At 49.6% G+C, this 23,016-nt stretch overlaps 1 protein-coding gene across 1 annotated transcript in view; it reads right to left on the bottom strand.

Moving 5' to 3' along the window:
• FBLN7 (fibulin 7) overlaps nt 1-23,016 on the bottom strand; it is a 45,834-nt gene that overhangs the window by 12,990 nt on the left and 9,828 nt on the right. The window contains exons 2-3 of the mRNA XM_039231776.1: nt 9,709-9,868; nt 4,377-4,547 (exon numbers count right to left, since the gene is read on the bottom strand). Of these exons, the coding sequence (XP_039087707.1) occupies nt 4,377-4,547; nt 9,709-9,868 (331 nt within the window). The remainder of the gene's footprint in view (nt 1-4,376; nt 4,548-9,708; nt 9,869-23,016) is intronic.

Genomic DNA, 23,016 nt, shown 5'->3' with positions numbered 1-23,016 from the left:
ATTCAAGTGGAGTTGGGGAGCATGGACTTCTCTTCCATGTCAACAACCCACGTGGGTTTAACCATGGAAAATTCCATCAGTTCTGTCTCTAGGTTCACTTGAAATCTCAACACAGCAGCAACACACAAATCCAATCATTGCATGTCTCTCTATAAACGTGTCTTGTGCTCGAACTAAAATCCAGCCTCTGCATGGCCTCCAAGGCTGCAAGAGCGGGCCTGTGTGTCTCTCGACCTCACCTTGCTCACTCTCAGCTCACACCTGCTCCGGGAGCAAGGTCCTGTACTTTCTTTTTTCGTTTCCTCAAACATACCAAATTCTTCCCTTCCTGAGGGCCTCTTTGCACATGCTACTCCCTCTTCCTGAAACAGCATTTTCCCCATGCCACCCACCCACCCAGCCACCCGCTCATCACATGACTAGACCCCCCCACACCCTTTCACGTCTCTGCAACCCTGTGACTGTCTCAGAGAGGCCCTCCCCTCTCCCTGCCCCCGTCATATTTATTCTCAGACCCTTCTTGGATCCCTTCAGGGCACTGACCACACACACATCCCCATTTCTTTACCTTTGCATTTGCCTCTCTGTTTTGCTTACTTACACCTTAGCAGGTGAGCCCCGAGAGATTGGGTAGTGTTTCTTAGACTCAGCGTGAATCCCTAGCACTTGGTGTAATCTTTTGTGCGTAGCCGATGCTCAATGGAAATCAGTTGAATGGATGAATAAAGGTTAAAAGGGGGTGTTTTTTAAAGCCTCAGTGGTTCACTTCGTTAAGTGTCCGACTCTTGATTTCGGCTCAGGTCATGATCTCATGGTCACAAGATTGAGACATAGTCCCACGTTGGGATTCTCTCTCCCTCTCTCTCTCTGCCCCTCCCTCACTCCCACTTTTTTTCTCTCTCTAACATTTTTTAAGGTAGGGGGAGGGGATGACTACCAAAAACAATTCTTTTTTCCCAGCATAGAAGTAAGGGAAAAAGTTATTTATTTCTCTCAGATTTTTTCTTTGGTTACCGATGTTGTCAAAGCAACAAAGCCTGAGGCTATGATTCTCCCAATTCAGAAAGCTTCAAATCTTAAAAACATACCCTTCCAAGAAAGAAAGGAAAAAAGGGAAATAATCCAGGAAGCTAAATGGCTGCTTTCCATTCTGGAGCTCTGGAGCCTACCTCTGCCCACTGGGCTTCTTAATGGCAGGATTATGTGTAATTTCCTTCCATGCCAAGTTGGGTTCATGACCTTCTTTCCGAGCAGCTGACTGCGGATGGGGTGAGGGACAATTATTAAAGACCTGCTAAATCTTTCACTGTCTCTGACATTTTGGGTCTTGAAATGAATCCCCTGTGATTAAGAAGATTCTTTTCCTTCTGTGGTCACAACACAATGACCACAGGACTACGCATATGGAAAATGAAGCGGATGCACGTGTCACTAAAATTCTAGGGCCACCGTGAGGCGTGTGTGTGTGTGTGGAAGTCACTCAGCCCGTGTCCTGCCCACACGGTTTAACACTGTTACAAGAGGTCACCAAAAAACAGATCGAGGCTCTATTTCTCCTTCTTGACAGGCTTGGGTGGCATCCCTCTGAGGCTCTTACTGGAGACAGCATCCATTAATCAAAGAATTTCCTGCTGAGGACCGAAGTGTCCACACAGGCACCCTCCCCTAACCTGAGTTGAGCCCTGGGCAGTGACAGATCAGAGTTTTCTTTCCCAACACCACAGAGTGAGCCCCCAGGCCTAGTTTACACTTCAACAGATGAAAAATCCATCTGAGATCTCTGTGGGGGCTGGAGACAATCTTTCCCAGGCTTTAGGTAGTAAATGTGGCCCCAGTAGAGGTCTAGCGTGGGCTGCGCCAAGCAGTCCTTGGGCATGGAGCTCAGGGAAGGACAGATGTCCAGGAAGGAGGCTGAGGGAAAGGGGAGACATAGAAAACACAGCAGATCTGGAATGAGGTAAGTGAGCTCATGGGTGAGAGTCAGGAGGTGCACGGCACTGGACAGTGAGGGGGCCCGCAGACTTGCTGACCACACTTGGCTTTGGTCCTCCACGGAAAGTCTGATCTCCACATCTCAGAAAGGGAGACTGTTCAGTGCAGCTGCTTTCCCTGCTCTTTGGAAGGGCTAGCCCGGCCTTCCCATAATGCCAGTGCAGGTGTAAGCGAGCATGTGCAGGTATGCCTCAAGTGGCCAGCGCTGACACTCAGTCAGGACATGGCCCTACTGTTAGTTTGTGGCAGGCAGCCATTCTGATTGGTGAGGGCCTAAAATGCATCAGTGCTTCAAATTTTTCCAGATCTTTTCTGCTTCTAGCAGTGGCAAGAATCAGTCAAGTGGTGTTTCTCAAAATTTAGTTAATGTCAGAATCATATTGAAAATATAGATTTCCAAAGTCCCATCTATAAAGATCTCACCTAACTCAGTGGGTCTTTTGAGCCCACAGAGCTTGCCATTTATAACATTCCTTGGCGACACCAGAGCACCTGAAAGTTTGAGACCCTGGCACACAAGTCATGATACAGCAGGACGCTCTTTCCCACTGCAGGGTCCTGCTGCAGGAAGGCTGGGCACTATTATGTAATTAAGACGTGCAAGTTCAAGGGGGAGCCAGCAGATGTGCCCAGGATCCTCTGCGGAGACACCCGAGTCACGCTGCTAAGGTGGAGCTGGGCTGCGGGGAGCATTCTGTGTTCCTCCCCTTGTAAAGCCCCTCTGTGCCCCTTTGCTCAAGCTACTCCTTGTGACTGTTCCCGAACCTCTGATGTTTCTTGCCCATTTGCCTACAAACGCATTCTGCCAGCTATCTCTACTGATGAACGCGACTTTTATTTAAACTGCATGGTGCTCACTGTAAATGACTATCACTGTTGAGGACATAATAAATGGACAATACCCAAGCAAGATAGAAAACACACCAGGGCAAAATGTGTCTCTGTGCCCAGCACTGCTGGCAGAGTGGGCTGGCATGGCCCTTCTAAAGAGCAGTATGGCAGTGCTTGGTTAGAAGGAAGTGAGCAACCAGCCAGCTAGCTGCCCCCCAACCCCAAACCCAGAGAGACAGCCTGGAGACAAAGGGGAGGCAGAAGACCCTGCCAGCACCATTTATGGTGGTAGGGACGTGACTGCCACCTGGGCACGCATGGTTGGGGGCGGGGTCAGGTACGACATAGGGCACACCAGACTGCCACCAGAAAGAAATCAGCTGGGGTCCATCATTCAGTCCATAAGTTAAAACTACAGACACTCAAAGCCATGACAATGAGATGTCATTGTGTTCTCACCTCTGCTGCCATAGTTTATCACCCATAAGGTGCTTACCCTGGATGGAGATTTTTCAGGGTCGAGGGTAAATCCAGACACTGGCATTTTCCCTGGTGTGTTTGCCTGTCACATGGCTTGTATTTCTTGGCCGGTTCCCAGCTAGGTCTGAGAGATGGTACCTGTGATCAACCTTAAAAGCACCTGTATTTCCCAAGAGATAGGAAATACAAGTCTAAATCCACAAATGTGGTTCTGGCTGCCCTCAGCTCTGCAGGTCAATCCACACAATCTGTCTTTAGAGATGACATATTTTCTAGCATTCCGTTATGTGTTCAAGTTCTTTATGCATTCAAAGTCCTCTCTGCACTGCCCTTGACAACACACTTATTTATGTAATGTGCATTTCCCTTTCAACTCCTGGGCTAAAATCAAGGACATTCTGACCCAGCAGATATCCTATGAGACCCGCTCTAAAAACGACTGGTGTCCATGACTTTCTAACCATAGACTTTTGAAGAGCCCACAGATCATGCAGGCCAAGTCTGATTTTCCTCTGCATCAAGAAAGTACTGCTGTTGAGCTGAGTGCAGAGAGAAGAGAAACCTTTTCATGCCTGCCCTCCATCCCAGTGGTCTCTCCTGGAGCCAGTCTACACCAAGTCCCAAGGCAGACACAAAAGACACTGGGGAACTTCCTTAACCTTACAGGTCATCAACAGCCTTGCAAGCTACAGCCCCAGAACATTGGTAAGAGCCCATCACCAGCGTCCAGAACAGAGCAAGGTGTTGAGGTGCATAGACTCTGGGGTTAGGGTGTCTGGGAGAGAATCATTTTACCCTCCCGCCCCCCAGCTGTGTGGTCTTGGGCAAGTTCCTCCACCTCTCCATGCCTCGATTTCCCCATATGCAAAACAAGACTAAATTGTTGAGCGGGTTTGGCAGACCTCACGAGGGCCAGCCAGGCCTGGTGTGGAGAGGAGTCATTGGGCCACATAATAGTTGGCTACAATTCTGCAGGGAAGGAATGGTGGAGGAATCAGGCAGAAAGTGTCCCATGGGTGACCTTTTCTACCCAGCAGAGCCCTGCCCAGGGAGGTGGGAAGGAGGGGCTGTACCTCTACAGTGGGGCTGCTCCCCCGTCCAGGTGCCGTTGGGAAGACAAACCACGCTGCTGGGCCCAACCAGCCGGAAGCCAGGGTTGCAGGTAAAATGGACTTCATGATCCACCAAGTACTTGCTTCCAAACTTTCTGCCATCCGGAGGGGCATTCAGAGCAGGGCAGGCAACTGAGGACAAAAAGAAGGACTGTGGTCATTCAACCTCAGTTGAGTTACAGCATCTCAGTTACAAGGCTTCTCACCTTCAAGTGCTCCTGTGCTGAGCGCCTCCTCCAAGGTGTGCACTGTACTGGACATTTTTAATGCTGTGTCTGATCGAATCCTCAAAGCACTTGCGGGCCTACGTGATGCGTGCCCACTTAGTGAAAGAGGAGCTGGCGCCTCAGAGGCATTGAGTGTCGTGTGCAGGGCCCTGCAGCATGGTGGGGGGTGTCAGAGCTGGGACCCCCCTCCCCAGGTGCGGCTGACCTGCCCACTTCTGCCTTCTCAGAGCTCTAGCCTCACTGGGTTTCCTAGGCCTCCTGAACAGGCTGGGATCAAGCCCACCTCTAGGCCTTGGCTTTTGCTCTTTTCTCAGCCTGGAATGTTCTTTCCCCAGAACTTCCCCCTCTGGCTCCTTCTCACTCTTCAGGTCTCAGCTCGAACACCACCCTCTCCCAGAGGTTCTCCAGCCACCTTGCTTAGCTAAAACCTCCCCAGGCGTTCTCTACCCCATGAGCTCACTTTGCTTTCTTCTTGGCATGTGTAATTGTTGGAGTTCACTTCTCAACATATTTTTTTCCATGTTTGTTGTTGGTCTTCTCCCTCCAAATGCAGCTCGAGAGGGCTGCAACTTTGCCTGGCCTTGCCTCCCTGATGGGGCCCCAGCCTCAGCCCAGTGCCTGACACACAGCAAGTGCCCAATAAATAATTCTTAAACAAATGAACCAAAGAAAAATTATTTACTGAGTGCTTACCATGTGCCAGGCACTATTAGGCGCTTGGTATAACTAGTGAACAAAACAGACAAAATCCAGTTCTCAGGAAGCCCCCTTCTAACAGGGGCACCCATGGATAACCAAGGTCCATAAGCAGCAGAACAGTGTAATAAGTCCTAAGTGTCACGTAGAAGATAAAGGTAGGGAGTAGTATTGGGGACGGCAGGGAAAGGGTCCAATTGTGAATGCGGTGTCAGTGGAGGCCTCACTGGGGCAGAGCTGAAGAAAGGAAGGCATAACCATGCAGATATCTGGGAAGGATAGAGGGAACAAGCTGGTGCAAAGGCCCTGTGGTGGAAGTGGAAGGAATGTCAAGGAGAGCACAGCGGCTGCAGTGGAGAGGACTCACTAGAAAGCAGTTGGGGATGAAGTTAGAGAGACAACAAGGAGTGAGAGAGGGTTTGAGGTGAGGCATGAGGTGACCGACTTACACATTCACAGCAGCAGCTGGCTGAAGCCTGGGAACGTGAAGGGCCAGGTGTGAGGGGGGAAGGAGTAGAGGCACAACCTTGACAGGAAGGTGGTGTGGACCAGGGCAGAGAAAGGCGCTTGAACGCTGGCCGTGCTGTGAAGGCAGAATCAAGGGCATTTCCTGAAGGTGTGTAGGGCCCGGGGTGGGGGAGGGGCGGGGACAGAGAGGCTCTGCCTTCTCTGCCGGAGGCTGGTGCCTCCTGTGGCCAGCACTTGGGGAAAGAAAGTCCCCAAGTTGGGACAGGCTGGATGTGGATTTTGTTTCACTGGAAATTCAGAGCCACTTCTGAAATGCTTTAGAAGGAAATTCCAAGTGTCACTTGTGAAAATGCTCTTTGGGTTTTAGATAGACAAGAGAGAAGCTGTTGCTTCAGCCACCCAGGCTGCAGGGGTGAGAATTACACGGCGTCCGCCAGGACGGGAACAGCTGCCCACACGTCACCCAGTGTCCCTCCCGGAGCAGCTGCGGCAGCCGGGCCAGGGAAGGTGGGCAGGAGCTGGCCTCTCAGAGCACCCTCGGTGCCCTTGGGTTACCAGGGGACCACTGCTACAGCACTTTCCTCTAGGAAACCTTCCCCTTGGCACCCAGTGATAATAACTTTGTGAGATGGAAGCGAGTATGAGTTCACACCCCAAGGCTCGGGAGCTCCCAGGCTGCTGCCTCAGTCAGTGCAAATAAATGACGTTATAGTTCTTTTAAAATATCAACTACTCTATTGTACTGAAAGGGATATCCTTAGGAAGGAGTAGGGTCTCTTTGGGGATGAGAAATCTTTAAAATCCTCAAAAATGAGGGGTGCCAGCTTGGCTTAGTTGGTTAAGCATCCGACTCTCTATTTTGGCCCAGGTCATGATCTCACAGTTCGTGGGTTCAAGCCTCGTGTTGCACTCTATGCTGACAGCGAGGAACCTGCTTGGGATTCTCTGTCTCCTTCTGTCCTACCTCTCCCCTACTTGCACACACACACTCATGCTTTCTCTCGCTCTCAAAATAAAGAAATAAGCATTAAAAAAACAACAACAAGGCCTGTAGAGGACTCTGGAAAAAAATCCTCAAAAAAGAAAATCTACCTGTTGGAGCAACTCACAGGTAAATCATACCTGAGTAGATGCAACAGTATCTGGCACACGGTAGGTGCTCAATAAGTGTTGGTGGAATTAATAAATGGGCACAGATCAATTAAAAATCAATTCGCAGCCATTTCTCAAATGGGAGCCAAAGGCCTCTGTCCAGTGAAGGATGTGCCCCTTGGCTGGTTCATTATGAGCATGATGTGGTGAGTGTACAGGGCCACAGGGACGCTTCCTGTGCCTTCTGGAACGCGGTTACTGTGTATGGCATGAGATCAGCAGTGAAGCAATCCTTGACACTGGGAGCACGAACGGAATGAGGCTGCCTGGAGAAGCCCTGATGCTGATCGGTTGTGATGCTCCCCAGAAAGAAAGGCTGGGAAAAGAGGAGGGAGATTCTTAGAAGCCAGAAAGAGGAAGGCCAAGAATTCTCCAGGACTAGAAATTATTCTTCCTGACTCCCAGCAAATGCCCTTAAAAAAAAAAGTAAAAGACAGAGTGCCCGGGTGGCTCAGTTGGTTAAGTGTCCAACTCTTGATTTGGGCTTAGGTCATGATCTCATGGTTTATGAGAGCCCTGTGTTGGGCTCTGTGCTGATGGTGCGGACCCTGCTTGGGATTCTCTTTCTCCCTCTCTCTTTGCCTCTCCCCCACTCGCTCTTTATCAAAATAAATAAATAAACTTTTTCTTTAAAGTAAAAAAGAAAGTAAAAGATAACTTCCCTACTACCTGCATGCTTCAGGCCCAGGCTCAGCCCCCCAGCCCCCACCCTGCAGTGAGGATCCTGACATCTGCTTGCCTCCACATCCAGCACGAGAGAGAAAGAGAGAATGCAATGGGACAATATTTGAAAAGAGAATTGGCAGGGGCACCTGGTGGCTCAGTCTGTTAAGCATCTGACTTGCTTTCGGCTCAGGTCATGATCTCACAGTTCTTGAGTTCGAGCCCCACATCAGGCTCTGTGCTGACCGTGCAAAGCTAACTTGGGATTCTGTCTCCCTGTTTGCCCCTCCCCTGCTCTCTCTCTTTCTCAAAATTAAACAAGTAAACTTAAAAAAAATCTTATAAAAAGAGAATTGGCCACTTAAAAAAAATCTTGTCTGGTTCAAGGAAGAAAGACCCTGAATCTGGCAATAAGAGGCTCAGTAATTTAACAATAGCTACCTCTCTGTCTATTCTAGTGGACAGAAGCCTCTAATATAGGCAGGGTGGTCTTATGAATTAAGTCTTGCAGGTTCTTCTTGGAAACTCCCAAGGACCATATAGGAGCTATGATCCTATGAAAGCAGAAAGCAGCCATGCAGTTGAGCATCTTACGGGGGGAAAGTCAGATCTGGTACCTATTGCTGCTAACTTCTCTTGGCCTCAGTTTCCTCATCTGTAGCGCAAAGGAAGGACGCCCTGCCTGCCTCTGGGAGTCTGGCTGTCGGCAGCCCACTGGAGGCTGGGGCCCCACGGTGCCTTGGAGAGTGCGAGGACTTTGGCAGGTAGGTCTGACTCTGTACCGGTGGAGCCGGAGTCAAGGAAAACAGCAGTGACTCAGTGCTGGGGAGGCTCTGGACTTGCTACTGTAATCTCTGAAGAGGTAGGGAATCCAATGCCTTTCCCCAGAAACTTCACCTCACACAACAAAGGAGGCCCCTGATAAACTGTCTGACATGAGAAAACGACAGATATTCCATAGGCTCATGACTTAGAACAAACAAGATGACTGGCCCCCTGACTCCTGTCATCCTGAGGTGGGGCCGGAGGAAATCCAACCACCCATCCAATGGCCCTGCAGTGAAAGCTGTTACTGGGACAACAGGAAAAATGCCCAGTGTCTGTCAGAGTCCTACCCTCAGGGGAGGGATTCTTGGGGGGGCGGGGGGGGGGCACCATAACCCTCACCAAACAGGATTTGCCCTCAGCAGCACCCCCTCCCACTAATGGGGGACGCAGGTCAGAGGACTAACTGTGAGCCCTGAGAAACTGAAGCCAGTGTGGGTTAGTGGACTGTAGCAGGCCTGCCACACTGGTGTGGGACGCTGTGGAGGGGAGGTGGTGTGTGTGTTCGGGGAGGGAACTCTCTAGGCTTTCCATTCAGTTTTGCTCTAAACTTAAAACTGCTAGGAAAAAAATAGCCTATAAAATAATTTTTTAAAAAATGGAACCAACTGGAGTCTCCCTGGGGGACAGGGAAAGGAAAAGCAGCTCATGCTCTAAGAGTGGTGCTGTTTGAGAATTCTGTATGAATACTATGTAGACGAGAGCATTAGCAAGCCTTGAATGGCAAGGTCTGAGGGGAAATGGGTGACATTCAGATGGGAGAGAGGAGAGCCAGCAGATGCACTTTTTTTTTTTTAACACACTCACCCTACCAACCAGGGTTTTATTTTATTTATTTATTTATTTATTTATTTATTTATTTATTATTTTTTTCAACATTTATTTTTTTGAGAGAGAGTGAGAGAGAGAGAGAGAGCGCACGAGCATGAGCAGGGGAGGGGTACAGAGAGACGGAGAGACAGAATCCCAACCAGGCTCTGAGCCGTCCAGTGCAGAGCCCGATGTGGGGCTTGAACCCACAAACCATGAGATCATGACCAGAACCAAAACCAAGAGGTGGATGCTTAACTGACTGAGCCACCCAGGCGCCCCCCAACCAGGGTTTTAAAACAGGGTCCCCAGCAAGAGGCAAGGTAGGGGAAGGCACGGGAATCCACTTGGGGACAGGGCGTGGCGTGGGCAGGTGGGGATGGGGACAGAACCCACAGGTGAAGGGCCTGAGTGTTGCATGTGGCCCCAGTGGTGCAGATGTGGGGACCCACCTGGGGCGGCGTCTGGGCCCAGTCTGTTCACAGAGTTCTGCAGTGCGGCCAGCCGGCTCTTCATGTTGCGGACGCCCTCGGCAAAGCGTGTCTCCTGGCCCTTCAGCACCTGCTGCAGCTGGCGGATGGCCGTCAGGAGCTGCTGTTTGTTGAGACAGTTCTGGGGAGAGAAAAAGTCACCGTCACCACCAGCACCACTGTGGCTGCTTCAGTACCACGCACTCACCCTTAGCTTCCAGAAGCCACCCAGAACCTTGGGCCCCAAACCCTAGCGGCTTGCTAAGCACCATGGGAGAGTGGCCTCCCAAGGCGTCTGACATCTGGTGCTGACGAAGTGGCCTGATCCTAGTGCCAGATCGCTTCTCAAGGAAAACAAAACTCCTGCTTTTCAGAGCAAAGGGCAGAATTGATGATTCTAAATGACTGGGAGGTTGAACAGCAAACTAAAGTGCCTTATGATCAGTAGTCTTATTTCAAAAGTACTGCTTAATTTCTCACTCTGAATTAATGATCTGAAATCTGGGCTTCGTGAACTTTTCCTTTCTTTCTCTTTCTCTCTTGAACATTTTTTAAAACGGATGATAAAACATAAGCCAGGCAAACCAGGGATGCTCAACAGTTCCTGTACTTTAAAAAATGTAACAAGGCAAATAAGGAAGTAATTCAGTAGAGTTAAAGAAGCATTCAATGAAAGTCAACGCCCAGTTCTGATGGTTTTTAAAAAGCTTACAAAACAGGGGTGCCTGAGTGGCTCGGCTGGTTTAAGTGTCTGGCTTTTGATTTTGGTTCAGGTCATGATCTCACGGTTTGTGAGTTCGGGCCCCACACTGGGCTCTGTCTGCTCTGACAGCCGAGAGCCTGTTTTGGATCCTCTGTCTCCCTCTCTCTGACCCCCCCTCCACTCGTGCACGCTCTCTCAAAAATAAGTAAACAATTCTTAAAAATCCTATAAAGTGTAAAAAACAGTAAAAAGCTTAAAGAACAGTGCTTCTCATGATAAAGACTAACTGAAAGCAATACCCAGAGTCACACTTAGTGATAAAAATCTCAAGGTTTCCAGTCTCAATTGCCCTTTAGAGCCAGGACATGAAAAGGACTAAAGAAGGGGTGAACACAGTAGGACCTTGGCCTTGGGGGGAGTCACACGGGGTCCGTGCGTTCCCTCGGCCGGGCCTTGTCTAACCTGACTCATTACCTGCACGGAACAAAGGTGAGCATCAAAAGGATAATCAGGGTTCTCTCTCAGGATAGGCTTATACATCATTTTAAATTTTATCTTTTATGCCTAATTTGTTTTTCTACAGTGAGGACTGGTTTTATAATTTTTAATAATTTTCTCAAAGGCGGCAGGGTGGCTGGGAGTCATGTGGCCTCCGGAGGCTGGGTGGCGTCCAGCCTCGCCAGTGGCACCCTGCCACCTCGGTGGAGTCAGAGCCGCTGCCGCTCTCCCAAGGCGGCTGCCAGGCCGCGGCACCTTGGGGATTTCACCAAACAGATGACTCACTGGCCCGATTCAATGGACGCTTTTGACAAGGCTGAATCCCCGGTGGCCCCTGGAACTTGTTAACCCATGGGGGCTCCTTGGTCTCCACCCTAGCTGGGGCCTGACTGGGCCCAGCCCCAAATGCAGTTGCTGGGAAGAGCGGTTTTGTTTGTTTTCCTTCTTTCTCCCCCATCGTGGTCGCTCCCACGCAGGTTCTGGGGCACCCGGGCAGTGACCTCCTGCAATCCCCTACCTGCCTAGCACTGCAAGGACATCCCACCCAGAATGGGTTTCCCACACCCACCTCTCCTCCCTTAAAGAAAAAAAGAAGGGGCGCCTGGGTTGCTCAGTTTGTTAAGCGTCTGACTTCAGCTCACGTCATGATCTCATGGTTCGTGGGTTTGAGCCCTGCGTCAGGCTCTCTGCTGACAGCCAGCTCAGAGCCTGGAGCTTGTTTCAGATTCTGTGTCTCCCTCTCTCTCTGACCTTCCCCTATTCACGCTGTCTTTCTCTCTCTCTCAGAAATAAATAAAACATTAAAAAAGAAGAAGAAGAAGAAGAAGAAGAAGAAGAAGAAGAAGACGACGACGACGCTTATACACTTGATCTTAGCCAAAAGGCCAAGACGTGATCAGAAGCTGCTTTTATAGATGGCTTCATGATTCGGGCCCCTGAGTGGCTCAGCGGGTTGGGCGCCTGACTTCGGCTCAGGTCTTGATCTCACAGTTCGTGACTTTGAGTCCAGTGTTGGGCTTTGTGCTGACAGCTCGGATTCTGATTCTGCATCTCTGTCCCTTCCTCGCTTGTGCTCTCTCAAAAATGAACAATCATTAAAAACATTTTTTTAATTAAAAAAAAAAAGATGGCTTCATGACTTATGTGTTACCCTTGTGGAGTTCCTCACAGTTTACACAGCCATTTCTACTTCAAAGAGTCCTGCTGGCTGGTAGCAAGCCCGTGAAGGCCTGGGATCGTCTCCATTTCATGGATGAAAATACACAGGCTGAAAATCAAGCAAGAGCACCTGAATGATGCAGCGCAGCAGTGGTAGGGCCAGAATGGGAACACAGAGGGCGTCCATCCCAGAGCTACCACCCCTAGGCCCCAACCCCCGCTGCACATGCCCCAGTGCACTGCCTGATGCGCTGCCTCATTTGCTCTTCACACATCCCTCTGTGGTGAATGGTCTTATTGATTAATTTGCACTAGCAACTGATAACTCTATAACTCGAGCCACATAACTCACAGGAGTAGAATTCTGGCTCCTGTGCAGGTTTCAGGTCAGGGAGACAGGCAGTGGGGACAGGAAGTGGGACCGGAGGAAACACTCCTGACCACGTCAAGCCCAGCGAGCAGCTGTCTCCCTCTTGTACAAGGTGGCCAGGGCCCTGACAGCTGGGAAAGGGCTCACTGGGCCACAGCTGCCCCAGGGGACATGGAGCAGCTACATTCTGAAGTTGGGGAGAGGAGATCAGAGCCAAGGCCTCTTCCAGGAGCCTGGGGGTGGTGCCATGGGGCTCCGGGAAGTACAGAAAGGAGGGCAGAGCATGTGGAGGAAAAGAGGCCCAGGTTCTGCTCAGCCGCCAGGCCATCAAGTGTGCCTAACTGGCTCCTGGGTCCAGGCACAGCTGTCCTCTGCTTCTACGTGTACTTTCCAGAGCCCTTCTCAGCACCCGCACAGTGGACAACAGGCACCAACCTCCTAAGTGCTCACCTCGCCAGCCACAATGGAAAAACCTTCAAGACCAAGCACAGAAAGGCCTCATCCCAGGCAGGATGGAAGGGTTTCAGGCGGACGTGCTGAGGGAAGATCTCAGAATCCTGGCCCATCCCTGCCTCCATCCTCACTGGGGTGATGTTAACAGAACAAAGTAGGTGTAACAAAGAACTTTGTGAGCCCAGAAATACACCCATGCACTTACGGCCGATTAATTTATGACAAAGGAGGTAAGAGCACACAATAGGGAAGGGACAGTCTCTTCAATAAATGGTGCTGGGAAAACTGGACAGCCACCTGCAAAAGACTGAAACTGGATCCCTATCTTACACCATACACAAAAACTAACTCAAACTGGTTTAAAGACTTGAACGTAAGACCTGAAACCATGAAACTCCTAGAAGATAACAGAGGGTAAGCTCCCTGGCATTGGTCTTGGCAATGATTTTTTTTGGCTCTGACACCAAAAGCAAAGGCAACAAAAACAAAAATAAAGAAGTGAGGCTACATAAAACTAAAAAAGCTCCAGCACAGCAAAGAAAACCGCCAACAAGATGAAAAAGCAACCTCGAGGATGGGAGAAAATATTTGCAAATCATATACCTGATTAGGTGTTAGCATCCAAAATATAGAAAGAACTCATAAAATTCAATAACCAAAATACCCTGTATAATTAAAAATAGGCAGGGGGATGGGCATGGAGGAGGGCACTTGTGGGGATGGGCACTGGGTGTTATGTAGAAACTAATTTGACAATAAACTATTTGTAGGAAAAATAAAAATAAATAAAAATAAAAATAAATAAAATAAATAAAAATAGGCAGAGGAACTGAACGGACATTTTTCTTTTTTTTTAAAGTTTATTTCTTTATTTTGAGAGAGAGGGCACACACTCACACATGGGGGAGGGACAGAGAGAGAGGGTAAGAGGACCCCAAGCAGGCTCTGCCCTGTTAGCACAGAGCCTAATGGGCCCTGAACTCATGAACCTTGAGATCATGACCTGAGCTAAAATCAAGAGTTGGACACTTAACCGAATCAGCCACCCAGGTGATCCCTGAACATTTTTTTTAAAAGAAGATATCCAGGGGTGCCTGGGTGGCTCAGTCAGTTAAGCATCCAACTTCAGCTCAGGTCATGATCTCACGGTCTGTGGGTTCGAGGTCTGTGTCAGGCTCTGTGCTGATAGCTAGCTCAGAGCCTGGAGCCTGTTTCAGATTCTGTGCCTCCCTCTCTCTCTGGCCCTCCCCTGCTCACGCTGTCTCTCTTTCTCAGAAATACATTTTAAAAACATTAAAAAATTAAAAAAAGAAGAAGATATCTAGATAGCCAAGAGGTACACGAAAAGATGTGCAAGATCATCTATCATCAAGGAAATGCAAATCAATACCACAGTGAGATCGCCTCACACCTGTCAGTGCCCGCCGACGGGATAAAATTGTAACATGTGGTGTGTGTGTGTGTATATATATATATATATATATATATATATACATACATACACAATGGAATATTACTCAGCCATAAGAAAATCTTGCTATTTGAGACAATATGGAGAGACTTTGAGGACATTAGGCAAAGTGAAATAAGTCAGACAGAGAAAGACAAATACTACATGAACTCACTTATATGTGAGATCTAAAACACTAAACAGATTGATGGTCACCTGAGTTGAGGGGTTGGGGGGTGTGGAGGAAATGCGTAAAGGGGGTCAAGAGGTACGAACTTCCAGTTAGATAAATAAGTTCCGCGGAGGTGAGGAACGGCATAGTGACTATGGTGAACAGTACTGTATTGTGTATTTGAAAGTGACTAACAAAGAAGGTCTTCAAAGTTCTCATCACAAGAGACAAACAACCTGTAGCTCTGGAAGGGAATGTTCACTAAGCTTACTGTGGTAATTATTTCATTTTATATATATATATATACACATACATATACATTTACATATGTACATATACATATGTATATATGTATCAAATTATTATGCTGTACCTTGTGCTTGTGTGTCAATTATACTTCTGTAAAACTGGAAAAAGTAAAAAATAAATAAACTTTCCAAGATTAAAATAAGGAAAGGAAAGGAAAGAGAAAAGAAAAGAAAAGAAAAGAAAAGAAAAGAAAAGAAAAGAAAAGAAAAGAAAAGAAAAGAAAAGATCCTTGTGCTCCTGGGTGCCAGGGAACAGAGAGAACAATTGCCTTTTGGCATGAGGTTTGATGGGTCTGTGCGGCAGTTGCTACTAACAGGGGATTTCCTTGGTCCCAAAGTGCTAGACATGGATCCCCTGAGAGCCACTCTCAGAATCTGTTGCCTGGAGTGGGACTCGGGCACAGACATCACTGGGTTCATCTGCGGGGTTGAGCGATGAGGCTGGAATCCTTACAGACCAAGCCAAGGGCTCAGGAGGTCGGCAGTATGGGAACAAAAGAACACTGGAGGGGGACTGAGGAGCTAAGGGTTTCTCCTTTCCACACCAAGAAAGAATGATTTATCATTTTGCATGATCATAGAAAGCATACTCCCTGCAAAACAATTCAAAATACTGAAAACACTTCAAAACAAAGAATAAGCAAGTCCCATGATCAGAGACAACCACTGCTAACTTTCTGTCTGTTTTGAACTTGGATTAGACACACATGCACACATACTCCAGGGTCATCTTGCACAGGCTGGACCACAGGACGCAGCTCGTTCTTGTCAACACTGGCTGTGGCATCGCATGCATGTCAGAAAGCACGGCGACACTGAGGACCCTGGGCCTCAATTTCACTTCTGAGCCCTGTCCTCTCCTCAGGCTGGGGAAGGGGGTCCACTTGTCAGGTCACCTCCCCTCCCACACCCACTACCATCTCCTGCTCCGGGCTGAGAGGGGCAGAAGCCCAGAAAGAAGTCCTTTCCTCTTTGCAAACGTAGCCCTTGGCAAGGTCTGGCCAAGGGGGCTGGCAGGGCCTCAAGTGTGGGGGGGCAGGAAGGAGGCCAGACCCTGCATGGCAGCCTGGCCCTCCCACAGCAAAGCCTGGCTTTGGGCAGATCCTTCCCATCTCAAGTTCTCAGACCCCAACTGCAAAAAACAACCACAGGCTCCACATGCCTTTTTACAGCCCTCCTCCCACTCAGGTCAGAAGGCTCACCAAAGCCATGACCGGGCATAGGTCAAATCCAGATGGGGCCGGCAAGGGGAGGGCTCCACACAGGGAAGGGGGGCATACCCCAGTGGCTGCGGAGGTCACCACGTTGGGGCCCCCACTTTCAAGGCCTCTTCCAGGGCCCTCAAGGGGCCCTCATTTTTATTAATACTTTTCCTTTTTTTAAATTTTTTGATGCTTTTTATTTTTTAGAGAGAGAGAGAGAGTAATCAGGGGAGGGGCTAAGATGGGCTGGAAAAAAAGGGAACAGAGGATCTGAAGTGGGTTCTGTGGTAACAGCAATGAGCCCGATGTGGGGCTCGAACTCACCAACTTCAAGATCATGACCTGAGCTGAAGTCGGACGCTCAATCGACTGAGCCACCCAGGTGCTGCATTGTTAATATTTTTCTAAGGAGATCCCCTCAAATGGTTTAAGTTTCCATCCGTTCAAAACCTTGGCTCCATGCCTGGCTTATGCCATTGACAATAAATAACGAAAAATAGTTTCCACTTCTTTGAGTTAATAACTTCTTTGAAATGGGACCAAGAAGAGATATGCAGAGAAACTATTCCATCTTTGAGGAGAAAAGACCAGGATTTATGCTGTCCGTGTTCAATCCAAATGGGTGGGCACTTCATGTCGCTCAATCCCAGTGGAGGGTTTGCAGAGAAAGACATGAGCCAGTGCAAGAAGTAGCAACAGAAGTCACCATGCCTAGCTGTTCCCAAGCTGGGGTGGAGGTGGCTTAGATGATTCTGGAACACACAGGCCAGTGCTGAGAGCCAGGAAGGTGGGGGCACTGGTCCTAAAGCTCTTGGAAGTCATGCAGCCACAGAACCATATTCCACACACCCTGCTACCCCACGGGGAAATCTTGCCCACCTTCTCCCCAACCCATTCTCCCCTAATATTTATTCTGGAGGATCTAATGGACATTCATCAGAGCTTACAACACTCGCCTTTCTCTGAAACTAACCGGTACCCCAGTAGAGGTGGGCCTCCATAGCCATTTTATATCTCAACACCCTTCCTGCTGAGCCAGGGGTGGATAAAGACAAAGGCCATATGTGTCTCCCACCTCAGGTCACCCCATCACCATGCCAGAACGCAGAGGACCTGACCCCTGCCACTACATCCATGCCTTCTGGCCATGTGGGCTCAATTTGTAAATTAAATTCAAGAGCCTGCTCTCAAGGTACCTAAGGGCATGGGTGAAGCTCCAAGGGTGTGCATGGATGGGGGTGGTCCTTGAGGCTTTTGTTCTCACAAGACCTGGCTCAGTGGTCTTCCTTACAGTGACGGTCCTGAGACAGTGACAATCCCCGAGAGCCACCTTGCTGACAGTAGAACCCGAGACCCCTCCAGGCGGCCACAGATGACCCCTCAGACCTCAGAGGGGCCGTTTCCTGAGCTGGTTGCTTCTAAGCCACAATTATGTGTCATGTCAGCATTTTGTTAATGGGAACACAGATGTTTTGATGCCGTTAGGTCTATGAAAGGACAGAGCACACTTGCCAAATGTGTGCCTGCTAGCCAAGGCTCGAAGCCCTCCGCGTCTGAGTCATATCGGATTCGTGCATGTTTTTTCTCCAGAAGTTATTTTAATTTTAGAGCAAGTCAGAGGAGGGTTATCACTCCTTCACCTTCTCTCATCCCAGTGACCTCTACCCAGCACCCAAGAAGAGGAGAGAAAGTGGATGCTTCTGGGGGAAGTGAGCGAATTTTGCTTGGGGGGCTGGCCAAGGCCTTTGTCAGGCTTCTCTAGAGAAACAGAACCAACAGAATGCACAACTGTGTACGCACACAGCATACTGAGAGAGACAGAGGATGCGAGGCAGATTTATTTTAAGGAACTGGCTCATGCAGTTGTGGGGGCTGAGAAGTCAAAATCTGCAAAGCACGTGGCAGACTGAAGACCCAGGGAAGAGTTGATGTAGCTTGAATCCAAAGGCAATTTGGAGACAGAATTCTGTCCATCTTGGTGGATCCTGGTCTTATGATTGGGGGCCACCCACATCATGAAAGGCATCTGCTTTACTCAAAGTCTACTGGTTTGATCCTAATCACGTCTAAAACCTACCTTCATGGCAAAATCTAGATCCTGGGTGTTTGACCAAACATTTGGGTGTCATGGTCTAGCCAAGTGGACACATAAAATTAGCGACTGCAGTCCTCCAGCTGGAGCCCCCTTCTGGGGCTCTGGACCATAATTCTATATTTACACCCCAATTCCCCATCTTGTATAGCTTTTAAAATGACCACGGGAGTGATGATGACAGAGGGAATCCAGAGTCAGCACCGTCACCACACTTCACACAAGTAACTGGTTAAATGCTCACGACAACGCCAGGTCGTGGGCACGTTTTTATGCCCACTTTACAGGCAAGGAAGCCAAGTGGTCGCTTGGCCATAGTGACACATCCAGGATTTAAACCCCAGCATGCCTTCTCCAGATCCGGATGTCATAGGGTGACATGGAGAGCCACCATGAGCCCTGCCTCTGTCCATCTCCTGACTCCTCTTGTTTTACTGCAGCCTCTGCTGGACACCCTCTCAGCCCACCACTGCCTGGGCTGCTCTGCATGCCTGAGAGCAGAAAACCACTTTCAGACGTCTGGGTACCCTCCTCACTGAGAAGAGGCTCTGAACTCATACTAGATGAATCAACAAAGGAATGAATGAATGAGGGATGAAGGAATGAAATGTGAGGTCAGGACAATCGTATTGATCTTACCACCCAAACCTGCCCTCTTTCTTTCATCTGCCTGCTAACCGCTTGTTGCCCAGCTAACGTTTGTCTAGCCACCACCCACCTGCAGACCTGTTTGTGCCTTACCAGCACCGGCATGATCTTCAGCGAACGTAACACCCAGCCAGCAGAGAGCTCAGCGCACACATGCGCATGCTCGCGCGCACATGCACACACACGCACACACACACAGAGCCGTGCTGCACAACCAGCCATAGTCCCCTGCTGGAGCCCACCTGATAGGCCCTCCCCTCGCCTCTCTCCACAACCGGAGGACCTCAGAACCTCAGAAATGGGGCATGTTAAGCAAAATTTAATATAGAGCATCTTTTCATCCATCCATCCATCCATCCATCCATCCATCCATTTATTCAGGGTTCCACAGATATTTACCAAGTACCCTACTTCACATCAGGCACTGCTGTAGAAAACAGAACCATCTTTATCTCAGTCAGTCCTCCTTGCAGCTCTACTAGGCGGGCACTATTATCTCCATGTTACAGCTAGAGAAACTGAGGCTAAGGAACACCCAGTTGGAGGATGGCATGGCTACCTTATGCACCACACTGCATCTAGCCCATCCACTCAGAGAGCAAACTCTGCCTCTTTCTTCAGCCTACGAGAACCAGGATGAGGGTCTCAGAGAAGGCACCCAGTCTACTGGTGGCCCCCTCAGTTCCGCGGGCTGTCCCCTGCCACATACATAGACCCTTTAGGAACGTTCTCACTCGGTTGTTGGTTGCTTCAGTATGTGGTATACATGTGTGCTCACGTTCACAGAGGACCTCAGATTCATGTGACTCATGCAAATCGACATCTGGGTTTTACCAGAAAACCAGGTGTCCTGTGGTTGACTTCTCTGAAGAGGGGAAGGAGAGAGGACAGACTGGAGGGAAAGCCTGGTCCCCACGGGCAGTGCGGGCAAAGCTAACGGAACAGATGAAATGGCTGCTTTGAGCTTGGACATGGTGAGAGATTCGGCATCTTGGGAGTCGTTATTCTCAGAGTAAGAATTAGCCTGGATGATTGTGAAGGCTAAATAAAAGATGTGCTATGCTTCCAGATCTTCCTACCCTCACTAGTCAACAAGCCCAAGTGGTTCTGGGCAGGCAGGCAATGGCAAGACTGGAATGATCTGTCCTGGACCACCGCACGTGTGTCCCACCTGCTCTCCCCATGTCCTCACCTTCCCTCCTATGACCCGTGCTTCCCAAAGACAGAGGTCAGAGGCCAGACCGCATCACACCCTTGTTTAACCCCCACCAATGTCTCCCTACCAATAAGGCCAACTCCCTGACTGTGGAGCTGAGTGTATTTGCTTTCTACTGCTGCTAGAACAAATCAACATAATGTTGGCAGCTTAAAACAACATAAATTTATTATCTTATAGTTCTGTAGGTCAGAAGTCTGACACGGGTCTCGCTGAGCTAAAATCAAGGTCAGATTCACAGGTTCCACGAATAAGAATATAGCTATCTTTGGGGGCCATTATTCTGCCTACAGAGCCCTGTGTGATCAAGTCCTGCCACTGCCAACTGTGCCCAGATTGAGTGCCTTCCTCCATCCGCTGAACTGCGGTGTCTGGACCTCATCTGTGTTTCTCCACACACCCCAGCAAGCTTGTTTCCACCTCAGGGCCTTTGCACTGGCGGTTTCCTCTGTCCAGAAAATCTGCCCTGGGTCCTCAGAAGTCAGGCTCTGTCTTTCCACTTTCACTTCAAAGCCCTCTTATCACAGAGTACCTGCCTACTAAAGGTATAGTAGCCTCCTGGCTTCCCTTCAAAACAGCACCCCATTCCAGTTATCTGCCTTATGATACTTTTCACATTTCTCTTGTTTTTCTCTCCTTTGTGTGATAGCAGGGTCTGTGTCTGCCTCTGCTTCCCCTCCCCTAGCACATACTGAGCACTTATTATGAACCTGTTCTTTGAACGCCATTCATTTTCTCCTTGCTACAATCCTGTGAGAAGCATATGTCTGTTATCCTCACCTTTCATGGGAGGAAACTGAGTCATCGGAGGCAGGGGCTTGCCCTAGGGCACTTAGCCAGGAAGAGTGGGAGGCAAGACATGGACCATGTGCTCTGAGTCTTTTCCACTTGCTAAACTGCCTTGGGTCATGCTGCCTCCTCAGGCCCAGAAGAGTGCCTGGCCTGGCAGCAGGATTGGCCCTCGGGACAGAGTTGCTGAATGAACACATTATCTCACCTGTTTGTAAGGGTAACTTCTGAAAGGGTAAAATCTTGAATCATGCAATCAGACAAAAGGCCTAAATCACAGAAGTCTCTGAGGTGATACTGACATGTTCAGCTGATTCTAACTTGTGTGTATGTTTTCTCACTACAGTGTAAATGACTGATTGGTGTCTGATGCATCTCTGGAAGCAGGTTTTCTGTTTCTTTTTTGCCTCCGATATGACAGACACCTCTCCCTGCCTTGGAACTCTGTAGTGCTTTCCCTTTCTTCAAATAAGCTGAGAAGCATCGATTCTCTCAGCTTCCTGGGCAGTGCTCCTGGTTGCAGGTCATGCTCTCTGACCGCAGCCCCTCCTGCAGAGATGGGAAACACAGCCCAGGGCAGCAGAGGGAAGGGCTTCTCCTGGGCTGGCAGTGTTCCCTCCCCTTCTGCGGGGGGTCTAGAGGCACTTTAATCTCTAGCATAAAGAGAAATGTCGGAGTCGTTGGCCAATCCAGAGGGCAACAGTGGGGCCAGCAAGCAGCGTGGGGACTTTTGGGTGCCTTGAGTTGCCACCAACCTCTCCCTAGCCCTCCAGTTCTCTGATGTCATATCTCAATGTAACTTGGAAATCCATCATCAGGATGAGTTCGTGGGGCCTTTCTTCCCATCTAGCTGCCTCCCTAGGGGGGTTCTGGTGCCCAGACTGCCACAGGGGCACACGTTTTCCTACATGCAGGGAAAATAAACGATTACTTCCTTGAGGTACAGAGTTTATTTACTGAGATGGGTAGATGTGAGTCCTGTCAAAGTATAGGCACTTTTTTTTTTCTTTCATGAAAATGCATGTAATGGCCTAATTTTAGGTCCTAGGCAGTTACTGAGAAGCATGGAAGACTCTGGTGGAGGGTTTGAAAGGATGTAGAAAGTTCTACCCACCCAGAGAGTCTGCCCTGATGTTCTCCCAGGGCCCCAGGGCTGCACAAGCCCCGCGAAGGCTGGCGACAGCCCAGGAGCCCCACCGTTGTCCCTCCGGATCAAGGGAGTGCCCAGCAACAGTCAGGCTTCTGTCAACAGTCAGGAGATGGCCATTCCTCCAGGGACACGTGGAGCAGGGGCAGCTGGTTGGGAGGCAGGCCTGGGCAGGCACGGCGGGAGGGCTGGTGCCCGGATGGTGAGGCCAGCAGCTGCACAGAGCAAGATGGTGTGGTCTGCCTGGAATCAAGTGTGGTGTCAAAAAGGACTGGTCCTCTAGTGTGAGCAGGCCTGGTGGGGCAAAAGGCTCCAGGCCGACCCAAGAAAGTACTGTGCCGCCCTGTCACACTGTCCTTCCCTAGCAGGCCACACCTCATTCTTCACCATTCACACTGTCAATACCCACCACCCAAAACTGGGGCCAGAAGCTATCCTATGGGAGCAAAGGGAGCCTCCATTCCTCTCTGTAATTAGTGGTGTCCTTGACAGGACTCGAGTCTCATTCCTAAAGGTGCCAGGGGAAGGAGGGGACCGCTGGAGAAAGCCCAAGGTGCCGGGAAGGCCTCTCTGCCACGCCTCCTCACTCTGACTGCACACATTTGTCTAAAGACAAGTGACTGTGCAGAGGAAATCTCTGGGTCACTGTGATGGGAAGTTTGCAGGAACAGCCACAGTCCAACCCCCACCCCCACCCCAGCCATCTACATCATCTGCAAGGAGACTGCTGCTTTTCCCCAAAAGACGGATATCTTTTTTCCCACCTCTGGGATCTAGTCTGGCCTCGTGACTTGCTTGTGACTTGCTTTGGCCAAGAGAATGTAGTGGAAGCGATACACCAGTTCCAAGGCTGGATCTAGATGAACCATGTTGTCTAGTTTCTCTGTCTGATGTTTTGACATCTGGGGTCCTGCTGACTTGGGACGGACTGCCCCTCTCAGGGCTAGCAAATTCCAAGAGGCAGCAAACCACTCAGCACTCTGAACACCTCCCTGCACACCTCTGATGTGCAAGCTGACCAATCCAGAACCATGCCCCGCCTCTTTATCTGGCTCTTGCGCGAGGGAGACACTAACACCCCCTC

The sequence above is a fragment of the Hyaena hyaena genome, unplaced genomic scaffold (assembly GCF_003009895.1).
Source record: "Hyaena hyaena isolate Hyena2069 unplaced genomic scaffold, ASM300989v1 scaffold_57, whole genome shotgun sequence".
NCBI classification, from domain to species: domain Eukaryota; kingdom Metazoa; phylum Chordata; class Mammalia; order Carnivora; family Hyaenidae; genus Hyaena; species Hyaena hyaena.
The sequence above is the reverse complement of the archived record's forward strand: the minus strand, read 5'-3'. Positions and strand labels throughout refer to the sequence as shown.